Source organism: Stegastes partitus, unplaced genomic scaffold (assembly GCF_000690725.1).
Source record: "Stegastes partitus isolate 25-593 unplaced genomic scaffold, Stegastes_partitus-1.0.2 Scaffold374, whole genome shotgun sequence".
Taxonomy (NCBI): Eukaryota; Metazoa; Chordata; class Actinopteri; family Pomacentridae; genus Stegastes; species Stegastes partitus.
The window spans coordinates 228,509-240,755 of record NW_007578105.1 but is presented as its reverse complement, the minus strand read 5'-3'; the positions used below and the strand labels follow the sequence as shown (position 1 = coordinate 240,755).

General features: G+C 39.8%; 1 protein-coding gene across 15 annotated transcripts in view; it reads left to right on the top strand.

Annotated features, from left to right (window-relative positions):
* Window positions 1–9,350, top strand: part of baz2ba (bromodomain adjacent to zinc finger domain, 2Ba) — a 67,056-nt gene extending 57,706 nt beyond the window's left edge. For 4 of the 15 annotated variants that reach the window (XM_008284817.1, XM_008284816.1, XM_008284807.1 and 1 more), the window contains 12 exons: window positions 25–87; window positions 745–889; window positions 1,299–2,122; window positions 2,256–2,508; window positions 2,763–2,918; window positions 3,173–3,333; window positions 3,463–3,800; window positions 4,408–4,543; window positions 4,646–4,792; window positions 5,477–5,778; window positions 6,749–6,892; window positions 7,878–9,350. In XM_008284817.1, the coding sequence (XP_008283039.1) occupies window positions 25–87; window positions 745–889; window positions 1,299–2,122; window positions 2,256–2,508; window positions 2,763–2,918; window positions 3,173–3,333; window positions 3,463–3,800; window positions 4,408–4,543; window positions 4,646–4,792; window positions 5,477–5,778; window positions 6,749–6,892; window positions 7,878–8,034 (2,826 nt within the window). In that variant the 3' untranslated portion in view covers window positions 8,035–9,350. Of the gene's footprint in view, window positions 1–24; window positions 88–744; window positions 890–1,298; window positions 2,123–2,255; window positions 2,509–2,762; window positions 2,919–3,172; window positions 3,334–3,459; window positions 3,801–4,407; window positions 4,544–4,645; window positions 4,793–5,476; window positions 5,779–6,748; window positions 6,893–7,877 lie in introns of all 15 variants that reach the window. The other 11 variants (XM_008284813.1, XM_008284809.1, XM_008284806.1 and 8 more) reach the window with 6 other exon arrangements.
* The last annotated feature ends 2,897 nt before the right edge of the window (window positions 9,351–12,247 follow it).

The following is a 12,247-nucleotide window of genomic DNA, read 5'->3' as shown; positions in this document are numbered from 1 at the left end:
ACTGTATTTGTTGTGTCCTATCAGGATGAAGTTGACCAAGCCACCAGTATTGAGGAGCTGGAGAAGCAAATAGAGAAATTAGCCAAGGTATGCTCTTCTTTAAAATGTACAAGTGCTGTGACAGAGTTAATACCCATTAACATAAATGTATAAGGCATCAGAAAATTAATGCATGCTTGGTTGACGCTGATAATGTGTGATTAAATGCGCTACACACAGTGAGATTAAAAAAAGTCTCCTGGGGGAGCGACTGTGAAAAGATAAACCGCAGAAACGTGGAGTATTATTGCTGTTTTTTATTTCAACATCATTATACATCATTATACATGGTTATGCAGGGCTTAACTGTATGTTGCCACGAACATGTGTGTTTATTTTTCGAAATACAATACATAAGAGATACCAGCACCAACAACTCCCACACCTGAATTTTAAAAACCTGTATTTATGATGAAACATTTCTATCACAAAATAGCTGCAATGTCTAAAAGCTTTAATATATAGTGTATATCAAAAGCAAACATGTGTTTTGTACATTATGTGCACATGTTTGCTGACATAGGGATATTTGCTAATGAAGGTGTTAATTAGCTTAATAAATTACCTCATTAGCATAGCATGTAGTGTTTAATATATCACAGTGATTACAAAAGGACATTGGGCAGCATGAGTCTTTTGTTGTCTGAAGGTCTGGATGTTAAAATGATGTGTAGAAATCACAGAGTATGTTTTGCACCTCTACAGCAACATCATCAGACCAGAAGAAAGCTGTTTGAGATATCCCATTCTCTACGCTCCATGATGTATGGACAGGACCGGTACCGCCGCCGATACTGGGTACTGCCCCACTGTGGAGGGGTCTTTATTGAAGCCATGGAGAGCGGAGAAGGTAGTTACACTAAGTCTGATGAATTCTTATCTTAAAGATGCTTCCGTTTGTTCATCTGATTGCATATATTATTTTATGCAGACTCAAAAAATAGCTGGAAATGAAAAGTCACAGTAACAGATTGGATTCTACAAAAAGGAAGGAAGAAATGTTGTAAATACATCTGTTTAGCTGCACATTCAGCTGTTTTTTGACAGCATGAGATATGCTGATGATGTTTTACTTTATCGTAATTCTCTAAGACTAATTTAAGATCGCATCTGTAAACCATGATAATCTGACACAAATCTAATTATCTTCCATAAGCAAGTGTAGAATAATGTCATAGAATAATCAGCACTCAGTTGTTTTTGTCACAGTAATTCAATTTCCAGCTACATTAACATTACACTCTCTGATTTTTCTGCAGCTCCAGAGGAACTGGAAGAGGAGCGACAGAGGAGGAGGAGAGCAGCAGAGGAGGTCAAGGTCAAAGAGGAACCCCAGGAGATTGAGCTGCAGAAGGAGAAGTCCGCCAACCTCGATGGGCAGAGCATTCGAATGCAAGGCTTGGAGCAGCAGAAAGAGGAGGAAAAGGAGCACGAGGGAAAGAAAAACTCCCCGACACTCTTCTACCAGCAACCAGGCTCTGCATCCAAACTGTGCACGCTCAGAGATGTCAGCAAGGATGTTGGCAAAGAATCTTTGAAGGCAGAGGAGATGGAGAGTCCCCATGTGAGACAAAACAGCAGTCCCGTGGGCACTCCTGTTGCCACAACCACAGTAACATCATCCTCCCCCATTCACAACACCCCTGAGCCAGCAGCGACAGCAACAACTCCGTCCATGGTGACCACTAATGACACTACAAACATCCCTCCCCCAGCTTCAACCTCTTTATCTGTCCCGTGCCTGCCAGCTCCACGTGAAAGCCCAGGGAACACTCCTCCAACCTCATCCCCTGCTCCGTCCCCACACCTGTCATTCCAAGCCAACGACCAGCTGCTCAGAGTCCTGACGGAGAGGAGCGGACATTGGTTCAGTCTGCTCCCTCGCAACCCTTGTGACCTCTCTTCCCTCACCACAACTCCCCCCGGGGTGCCCCGTGCGTCTCCCCAGGCGTCCTCCACCCCGGGCAGACCCAGATCCCCGCCTCCGTCCCCTGCCCTCCCTCTCACCCCCTCTGCTGCCTCAGCCTCTGCCAGCCCGCACCACCCCACCGGCCTCCTCAACTACCCACTATCTGCCCTGCAGGTGAGGCTGTTGGTTCACATAGACGTATCTGTTGTATTTGCTGTGCAACAGATCACATGAACTCTCTCCATTTGCTCTTCTCTGCCTCCACCTCCCTCACCCTTTTGTTTTTTTCCCCCTTATTTCTCCCCAGGTGAAGTCAGGTGGTTCATTGCTAGGAGTTTCTTTCGGGAACTGGCCCAGTGGTATGATAAGTCCCAGCCTGCCTATGTGCAGCAGCCCCAGCCCCATGCCGGGCCACTCTCTGGAGGGCAACACAGCAGCGAGCGTCTCCAGTAAGAGCGAATCACCTTTACCTCGCATTGACAAAACCTCTTCTATGCCCTCCCCCGCCTTGGAGATGCCAAAATCCCTCGACCACCCCATACCTCGGCCCATCCCAGAGGGTGAGTGATGAAAACATTGAAAGAAATTAAAGCTGAGGACATGCTGAACCCTCATTTTTTAATTTAGTATTCATCTGCCTGAAAATATTTCACCTGACTGAATAATCCAAGATAATTGGATCAGTCAATGTTCTGCTCTGCTGCATGCAATTTCATTTGGGTGTAGCGTACTTTAACTGAATGAAGCACCTTTTTAGTTTGATGTATGTTCAGTCACTTCTCGCTCACATGCCTGTTTGTGCTCATTGTCTCAGAGCTGCTGACAGGTTGGTGGCGGGTGTCTGACATCGAGGAGCTGAGGGCTCTAGTCAATGCTCTGCACAGCCGGGGACTCCGAGAGAAGGGCCTCCAGAGGCAGATGCAGAAATACATGGAGATCATCCCCCAGGTCTGCACCAAACATAGAGATGGTAAGTCTTGCACCAGCTCTTCTAAGCTATATTCACTGTAAATGCAATAGTTAGATCTGAATACTTGTGTGATGTTATTTAAACTTAGAAGCATGTCCTTGATAATCCCTCAAAAAGCTACTGATATGGTATGTTTGAACAGCATTAGTATCTGTGCATGTTTGGCTACATTGCTCATTTGTTTACCTGCATCAATGAGAGTGTTTTCCATGTGGATTCATGGCTGACTCTTATCTGTTATGTAATTCATCTAGTGGCCATGATCGAGCTCCGTGAGCTGGAGGAGAGCCAGGTCAGTGTGGAGTCTGTGCGGGGCTGGTGTGTTGAGGAGCAGGCAATGGAAATGGACATTGCTGTGCTGCAGCAGGTCGAGGAACTGGAGAGGAAGGTCACTGCAGCCAGCCTACAGGTTAAGGTGAAATTGCAACACATGAACACAAATATCCAACTACGCATTTAATTAATGGGGGAAAAAAGGTCATTTCAACTTTTGGGGTGATGTGATCAGAGGCCAAAAAACTGAACAACTAATGTTTTCTAGCAGGGCTGGACATACCCGGACCCCCAGTCTGAGCGGGAGGACCTGGTGTATTACGAGCACAAGCCCCCCACCAAATCAACGCCGGCATCAGCCAACACGGGAGACAAGGACTCTAAGGACTCCAAGGAACATCCGGAGGAGCGGGGGGAGAAGGGCGGGGTGATGCGTCACCCGGACAACCCGCTGGACATTGCAGTGACACGTCTGGCTGATCTGGAGCGCAACATCGAGAGAAGGTACCTGAGGAGCCCCTTAGGTACCACCATTCAGATCAGGCTGGATAATGTGGGTACGGTCACTGTCCCTGCCCCCGCCCCATCCACTAGTGCTGACAGGGAAGGGTAGGTCATTTCTCCAACCAAAGCTCCCCACTCTCCCACTAAGACCCTTTTTCTCTCTCTGTGTGTGCTTTATGTTTCCCATATTACTCAAACAGTGGGGGTCTTTACTGCTTTCACAGCAGACTATTGTGGTGGCTTGTTGCATTTTTTTTTCTTCTTTTTTTATTTATTTTTTTTTTTGGTCTTGTGCTTTTTTTTTCAGTGGGAGGGTCTCCACTCAGTTTCATTTCCTGTTCAGGCATAATTTACTAGTATTTTTTGCTTTTTTTTCCCTACAGTCATCTGCATGGTGTTGTGCATCAGTAACCTCGGTTATGGGCATACTTATAGCTCCCACTATACAGTATACACTTACTCTTTCTGCATGAGCGCCCCCTTAACATGACAAAATCGGTGTGTACCTCTCCCCAGCACCCTACACCCCCCACTCCCCACCCCCCCAAATCCTCATGCCTGTCTCTGCACAGCTGGAGCTCTTTATGGCCTGCTGTCTTGTTGGCGACTGGCTCAACTGATACAGTTTACGACTTTGTGTGTAAATAAGCCCACATATTCACTGGTATGTGTGCGTTTTTGATTCTCATCGCCTTCTCTTATCTTCTCCTAGCAGCGAGGAGGAGGTGGCCCACGGTATGAAGGTATGGAGGAAGGCCCTGAGTGAAGTGCGGAGCGCTGCCCAATTGGCCATGTGTATCCAGCAACTGCAGAAGTCTATCGCCTGGGAGAGGTCCATCATGAAAGTGGTAAGAAAATAAAAACCACAGCACATTTCCACTTGGCTAATTAAATACAAACCCTGTTCAGGAGATGTGTGCTTGTTTTTAATGGATGCGCTTGTTTTGTAGTACTGTCAGATGTGCAAGAAGGGCGATAATGAGGACCTCCTCCTGCTGTGTGATGGATGTGACAAAGGCTGCCACACTTACTGTCACAAACCCAAGATCACAAGCATCCCAGAAGGAGACTGGTACTGCCCGGCCTGCATATCCAAGGTACTGGAGCCTTTTATTATTCACTCTCATCTGCCCACGGTGGATCACTGAAAAGAGTAAAAATCAACCTATCTATCGTACCTTGCATAAATTGTATAGGTTTTCCATTTGATTCACAGCATCCTCACAACTACAGTAGTTTATTTAAAGCCACTAAAGATATTTTTGTGTTAAAGTTGCCAGTAGAAAGTGTTTGTACCAGCATTCACTCAACACCCAACAATTTATATGCTCTTTTCAAGCGAACGGTGCAAATCTGAGAGGAAATAAGGAGAGCACAAACAAGACAGTGTGCAGTACATACTGTGCATCTTTCTCAAATAATTCTCATCAACTGCATGGATTTTACATTTCCCTTAAAGTTTTATTACACTTCCTCTTAAGTTTTATTGTCTGCAACATGGATTTGAAATTTATCCCATTAAGTTACAATAAACCTCATAACTCATGTCCAGCATCCAAGCTCTGAGATGCTGGCTAACAACCAATATTATTGCAAGCTTTACAGAATGTCTTTATTTAGATGTGGTCAGCAAAGGAACTGAATATTATTGGTGGACTAAACTATAACAAATTGATGTAATATTTTAGAAAAGGCCAAATAATATGATAAAGTGGTGAATACTGTATTATCAGTTTAAATTGCATCTAACCTTAGGACATTTTTATTGTTTACTTCTGCAGGCAAGTGGTCCTTCCCCCAAAAGCAAAAAGCCTCCAGCCAAACCAGTAGCATCTAGCGGAGGAAGTAGTAAGAAAGGCGGAGAGGCCAAGAAGAATGGGAAGCAGGCAGGTAACGGGGAAGTGTCAGAGGACGACTCGGCCAGCGCCAGCAGCACGCCCAAGAAAGGAGCAAAAGACACCAGCAGGAAGAGGAAAACAGAAGAGAATTCACCTGCTCTGACAGCAGCCAATCAGGAGAGCCCTGTGTGTGTGAAGCGAGCCAAGACGGCTCGAGACAACAACAGGGACCTGGGATTATGCAGGTATGTGCCTCCGGCTTGCTCATACTTGTCTTCCTCTTGAATTCTTCTGTTATACATCACCTTCTTTTGAATAGTTGCACTGTAACCGCCCTCTGCAATCAGGATTTATCAAGAAGTCACTGTGAACTGATGTATTTTCAGCTTCTACTGTGGTTAAACCTAATGACATTTCATAATTTTGTAATAAATCAATTTTTATCTCTGCTACCAGCATTGAGATTTATAACTCTTGCATTAATGGTATTAAATTTAGCACAAAGTTAGTTACATGTATGCTTTATTGTTGGATAGTATCAGTTGGTATTAGGTCATTAAAACACTAGAACCTTACATTAAATGCAAATGTAAATGCAAATCACTATTAACTAATTTTGACCACTTGGAGGCAGCAGAAACAAACTGTAAAAACTGCAGTTATTTTCCCCTTTTCAGTTGGTATGTCAGTTTCTATTTACACAACCAGTTGACATGGAGCAGCATTATCTCACTTCCTTGTAGCTGTGTTTTTGATCTATAATCTAATCAGCTCATGCGGGAAATGCTCCACTGTGTTTACCAGCTAGTTTGTGGTTTGTTTTTTGTCTGTTGTCTTGTGGTTTGGAGCAGGTAGTGCATAGTGGAGTTTCAGAAGTTTGTTTTGCTGCCTCCTGCAGCCCAAAACAGTCAAGTTGCAGCACAAAACAATAAGCTGAAAGAATCTATTTAACCTCTGTAGAGCCGAGGAGAACTGCCTAATCGGGTTATAATTCTCTCTGGCTTTCCTACTATGAGTAACTCTTCCCTTACATATATTTGTTCCGTTTTCAGTGTAGAAGTATTGATTATAGCTACTTAAAAGGAAGAAGAAATGATAAACTTCCTGGTGAAAGACAACTCTGTATTACAGCCAAGGCTTTTTCTTTTACAGCTGAAATTCTTGGTCTGTCTAACTATGTGTGTGTTTCTTTGTCTGTGTTTGTGTGTCCAACAGGGTACTCCTTGCTGAGCTGGAACGGCATCAGGATGCATGGCCTTTTCTCACACCTGTCAACCTCAAATCGGTCCCTGGCTACAGGAAGGTCATCAAGAAACCGATGGACTTCTCCACCATACGTGAGAAGCTTGTGAGCAGCCAGTGAGTTCCCATCGCTTCTGTTTGTTCTTTTTCTGCTAAAAGCCTTAAGGGCCTTTGCACAGAATTTAAAGTCAGAGTAGTCTTTTTCAGGAAACAAGTTTTAGTCAACCCTCTGAACCCCAAGCACTTTCTGGGTGTTTTTTTTTTGTTTTTTTTTGCTGTTGTTACTTTTTTTTTACTCACTGTGGGTTCATTTTTTACTTCAATATAAAGTTCTGCACCTCCATGGAAACAGCACAACCATGAATAGAAGTAGAGAGAACTCAAAAATCTGTGTGCAGAACAACAAAGTTATAATGTGATAAATCATAAATAAGAAAGAAAAAAAAAAGAATTTCATTGATTATTTATTTGACCCAAAAAATTATAATGTGATATAAACAAATGCAACATTTTCCAAGTGCCTGCAGGTGTTACCAATACTGAAAGAAATGGTAAATCATCAACCATACTATAGATATTTTGCCGCTTACATTTTTAATTTGTTTCCTTACTTTCCTCCTATGTGTAAATACAGCCTGCAGTTCAGCCTAGTTCAGCCGAGTAGTCTCTGAATGTTTGTCGCATGATTTTGTCACAGCCGACTTCAAGGTTGTGCCAAAAAATTCAGAATTTTACCCTTTTTTTATTTATTTTTTTTTTTTTTTGGCAGAATCTGGTTTCAGCATATGATTTATTTTTGGTAAATCTGCAAATATGACATATAGAATAAAGTAATTTTTACAAAATACCATGATTTTAAGCTTAGAGTTGTTTGAGTTTCCCAACAGAAGGGCTTGTCATGAATGCGTAGACCATTGGAAAGTTGACAATGCTATAATTCTTTCTGTTTTTACAGTTTTCTATCATTTTGAGGATTTTTAAGCAACATGCTTTTCAAACCTATTTGTGGGTTTTGGGGTTCAGAAGGTTAAACCATAGAATGAGATGTATTAGCTGCATGTAAGTTGTACCACCTCAGCTAAATATATTCTTTTTATTTCAGGTATCAAAACCTTGAGACTTTCATCATTGATGTCAACTTGGTCTTTGATAACTGTGAAAAATTCAATGAAGACAATTCAGACATTGGTCGAGCTGGTCATAACATGAGGAAGTTCTTTGAGAAGCGCTGGACTGAGCTTCTGAAACAAACAAACTAAAAGTCTGTTCAGACTCTCCCCATAAACCCATTCAACTTTTCATATCGGAGAACCAGGTTTTACTTTTAATTTTTATTTCCTGATGGAGAATGTGGCTTTTGCGGGATGGAAGAAGAAGTCAACTCCTCAGTAAGGAAGCCGTGGTGTGCTTAAGAGAGATGTCACCTTGGAAAAAAAAAATAAATTAAAAAAAGTTGTTACATGAGGTGCGCTGGATTTCTTACAACAGGGATAAAAGCCCCAAAGAGTCCCAGAGAAATGGGGTGTCCTAGTGCAATACCATTCCCTGTCTCAGAACACTGCACTGAATGAATCCTCAAAATGTCACTGATGTGTCTGCGCTAGAATACTTTCCACTACTTGTAAATAATCTTTTGTTATTTAATCGTATTATAGTGAATGTATTTAATTTTGTAATAATTATTTATGAATCAAGGTCCACTTCATTTTCTATGAAAAGGAGGAATCATCCGAACTGCTTTGAATTTTAAAAAAAGGAATGTGTCTTTGTGTTATAATTTTTCTCCCAAATATCAAACAAAGCCAAGAAAAAAAAAAAAAAGCTGTTTACACTGTTCAGTGCTTTGAGGCATCAGAGGACTGTATTCATTTGTTCAAACTGTAAAACTGCATTTATTTACAGGAACAGCAGAGGAACAGTTAGACAATGGTGATTCATGTGTATATACTGTTTATTAATGTCAATATTATGTCTTGTTTGGAACGATGTGTAAAAATTGTTTAAGAATATTAAGATATTGTTTATGCCTTAGAATGATTGTAGCATTCTATTTTAGTGAACGTGATGAAAACATTATCATAAATATTGTTTGTACAGTATATACATATCCTCTGCAAACACTGTGGTATCCTTAATCTTGGTAGTGCCTACCCTTCCAACAGGGGCATGTAGGGGATGTTATTGTTTTTAGTTTTCATTCTTATGACAATTATTTTTTTATATGATTTCAATCCAACAAGGCCTCCAAAGTTGGACAGTGACACAGAAATCATTCCTCACGATAGCAGAAGAAAAAAAAAAAAGGAACAACAAGCAATCAGTTATGCTTCCATATTGCATTTCCTCGTAATCTGCCACAATACAGAGGACCTAAGGCCATTTGTAACCACTGTGTTGAACCTTGCTGTGTGTTGTGGCCTGATGGAGGCAGCTAGATTTTTTTGTACCCAAGTCAAAAGTACTTGAAGTTACTTTATTTAAGATATTGTGGAATAAAAGTATCATTCTTTTGTAGGAGCTTTATTTTTCACTAGTGTGTGGCACGGACCTATTAAAAGGATGTTTTTCAACGTAAGTGACTTGTTTTATTTCAATTCTAACCTTCAGAATCTCTTTCGGCGAAAGGCGTCTTGGTAAATCGCTGGATTAATCCCCTTTGTTCTTTCAAAGTAGCAGCCGTATATCAATATGCATAATAAGAGCATGCTTCTTCAAGCTTCGTCACTGAAAGTTTGTACAAGGTTTATCCATTATCTTGCTATCAAATAGCTTCCTCAGTGCACCCAACAATGCACAAAAATCCACAGAAATGTCTCCAACAGATCCAAGTGTTATTATATGCAAATGCATGTTTAGATTGCAGTAGTTCAATTTTTAAAGGCTCTCTCTGGGCATTAATTAAATGCCTGAAAATCCATTTCTGTGTATAATATTAACATATTTAAGTTTGGAGTTTTTTTTTGTTCGTTTTTTTTCCATGAACATGGTCCCTGCCAGCCTCAAAGTGGCTTAGATGTAACTCTACGCTGTTGTTTTCTCTAAAAATGTGAAAATCTAAAAATTCCATGCTTCTCGTTTTACCCACTCCACTGCACTTGCTGCAGGTCCAGCACACTGGCTCACCTGTAGCTCTGAACCAAACACTATAAAAGTACTGTAACGCTATGGCAAACTGTAATATTGGAGTAATTTAGCCATACATGTTTGAACTGTAAACAGATTCTGAAGTAGAATAATGATTTCAATAATAGATAATAAGACAACAACAAACAAAATTCTAAACTAAGAGCAAGCTTATCAGTCTAAATAAGTATTATTCTAGTTTATTTATGATTTACCTAATCACAGGAATTTTTGTCCACATGTGATGATAATTTAACTATTACTTTACCAACAGTAAAATAAAAATACGTCCATACAGCTGTGATGGAGCTCAGGACTTAACTGTATCTATGCAACAGCTCACCTGCCTGAGGTGAAGAAAAGTTCACAGTGAAACTTCCCTTTAGATTCTGATCCAAACGGATCCTATCTCCCTGTCAGGAATAATTTATAAGCAATTAATGAAATTACCAGCACTGTTGTTCCACATGTGTAAATGTGCGCAATTCTCTGGCTTTGGAGACACTCCTACGGATCCTGCTGCTGTCTGATGCTCCAGAAGAGACTCATACAAACACCTTCTGCCTCTGATAATACTTTCTCAGAAAACAACAACAAAACAAACAAACATTAATTATTGGTGAGTATCATTAATCCGAGCTGTTGTTCTCTGTTTCATGGCGGTAAAGTTTTATTCTTTTGGATTCTACAGTTTGTTGACTAATAGATTTGAAGTTATAAAGTAAAGTGAATGAGAAGGGTGTTTGGTGATCTGGTCTTTTGTGTTTTTAGATCAGTGTTGGTGCTGAAGATTGTTATTGCAACTTTTATGGAAACATAACACGCATAAAGTCAACAAGTTCAGCTGCTGATAGATTAATGGAAAGTCTGAGAGGGGCTTATGAAACCCCAGAAGCCTGCATCAGTGTTTTTTGAGAGTGTCATTGGTACACTGCAGGTTCAAGGTGGAACTGCTCAGCCATGGTGTTGACTGTCTATTTCAGTCACGACGTGTCTTCTACCACACAAATAAGAAACAAAACAAAAACACAATTTTAGATGGACATGCTAACAAGGAAAAAAGCTTGACTTTCACTTTAGTTATAAATGACAAAGACACTTTTAAACAACAGAAAAAAGACAACAGCGTAAAAGAAATGTCCTATAGATATGTGGCAAAACTGGCACTTGTTACATATGTAATTTAACTACAGATACAGATATATGTAATTTTAAAAGATCTATTTACTGTGATAGTTTGGGTAAGTGTAATGGATGGCAATGCATCTTATTTGATATATATATATATATATAAGTCCTATACATATATAGATAAGTCCTATATATATATATCATTTATTTATTTATTTATTTATTTATTTTCCCCCCCCAGCAATTGTCTGTTTTTATCTTAACTGAAAAACTATTCAGTAACTAAGGCTGTACAAAAAAAAGTTTAAAAAAAACAACAACAACACTATGTCTCTATAAAGTGTTGAGGGGTAAAGCTGAATAGATGGTTGCAACAAATAAATTGAAATATTGAAGCAAGGATGAACTACCTCAAAATAGTACCTCGTAAAAGTGATTTTGTCCATGTAAACTGCACAGATTTACACATACAGGCCAAAATAAATGAATACCTAGTGGGGACTACTGCAGTACTGGAGCACAGTTTGTTGGGTTGGAAGGACATCTGGAGGTATGACATGTTTTTATTAATGAGATAAGAATGATCCTGCAAAATGTTGAACATGCACAGTGATGATTTTAAGAAAATCAGTCTTAAATCCTGTGGCCAAAAAATGACCATGTCAAAGACTGATTGCGCCTGTTGTTAAAGCTCATATAGGTCTACAGCTGCTTTTATCTGGGTTAAATTGTCATAATGCACAAATACACACAACTTTATGCTTGTGGTCAAATTACAGACATGTCTCTGTAAAACTAGCGCCTTTCTTGTAACTGAATAACCAAGGATATTTTTACCAGCTTATTATTATTATTATTATTATTATTATTATTATTATTATTATTATTATTATTATTATTATTATTATTATTACAAGCCCTATCTTTAGACTTTTTTTTAATGCAATTTTTATTTAGTAACAAAGAAGCACAGACAGTCAGGGAACAACAAAGCATGCTAGGTCAATAACAATTAGAATAAGTATAAATATATATATACATATATATATACAAATCAAATTACATAATAAAGTAAATAAGGCACATAGGTATAAGGTTTGTTTTCATATTATTTAGAGGTTACAAGGTTTTTTTGTTGTTGTTGTTTTTTTTTATATAAAAGTGTCCGTTCACATTTATTATTTGCCATTAGCTTTTAAGTATCAATATGGAAGTATA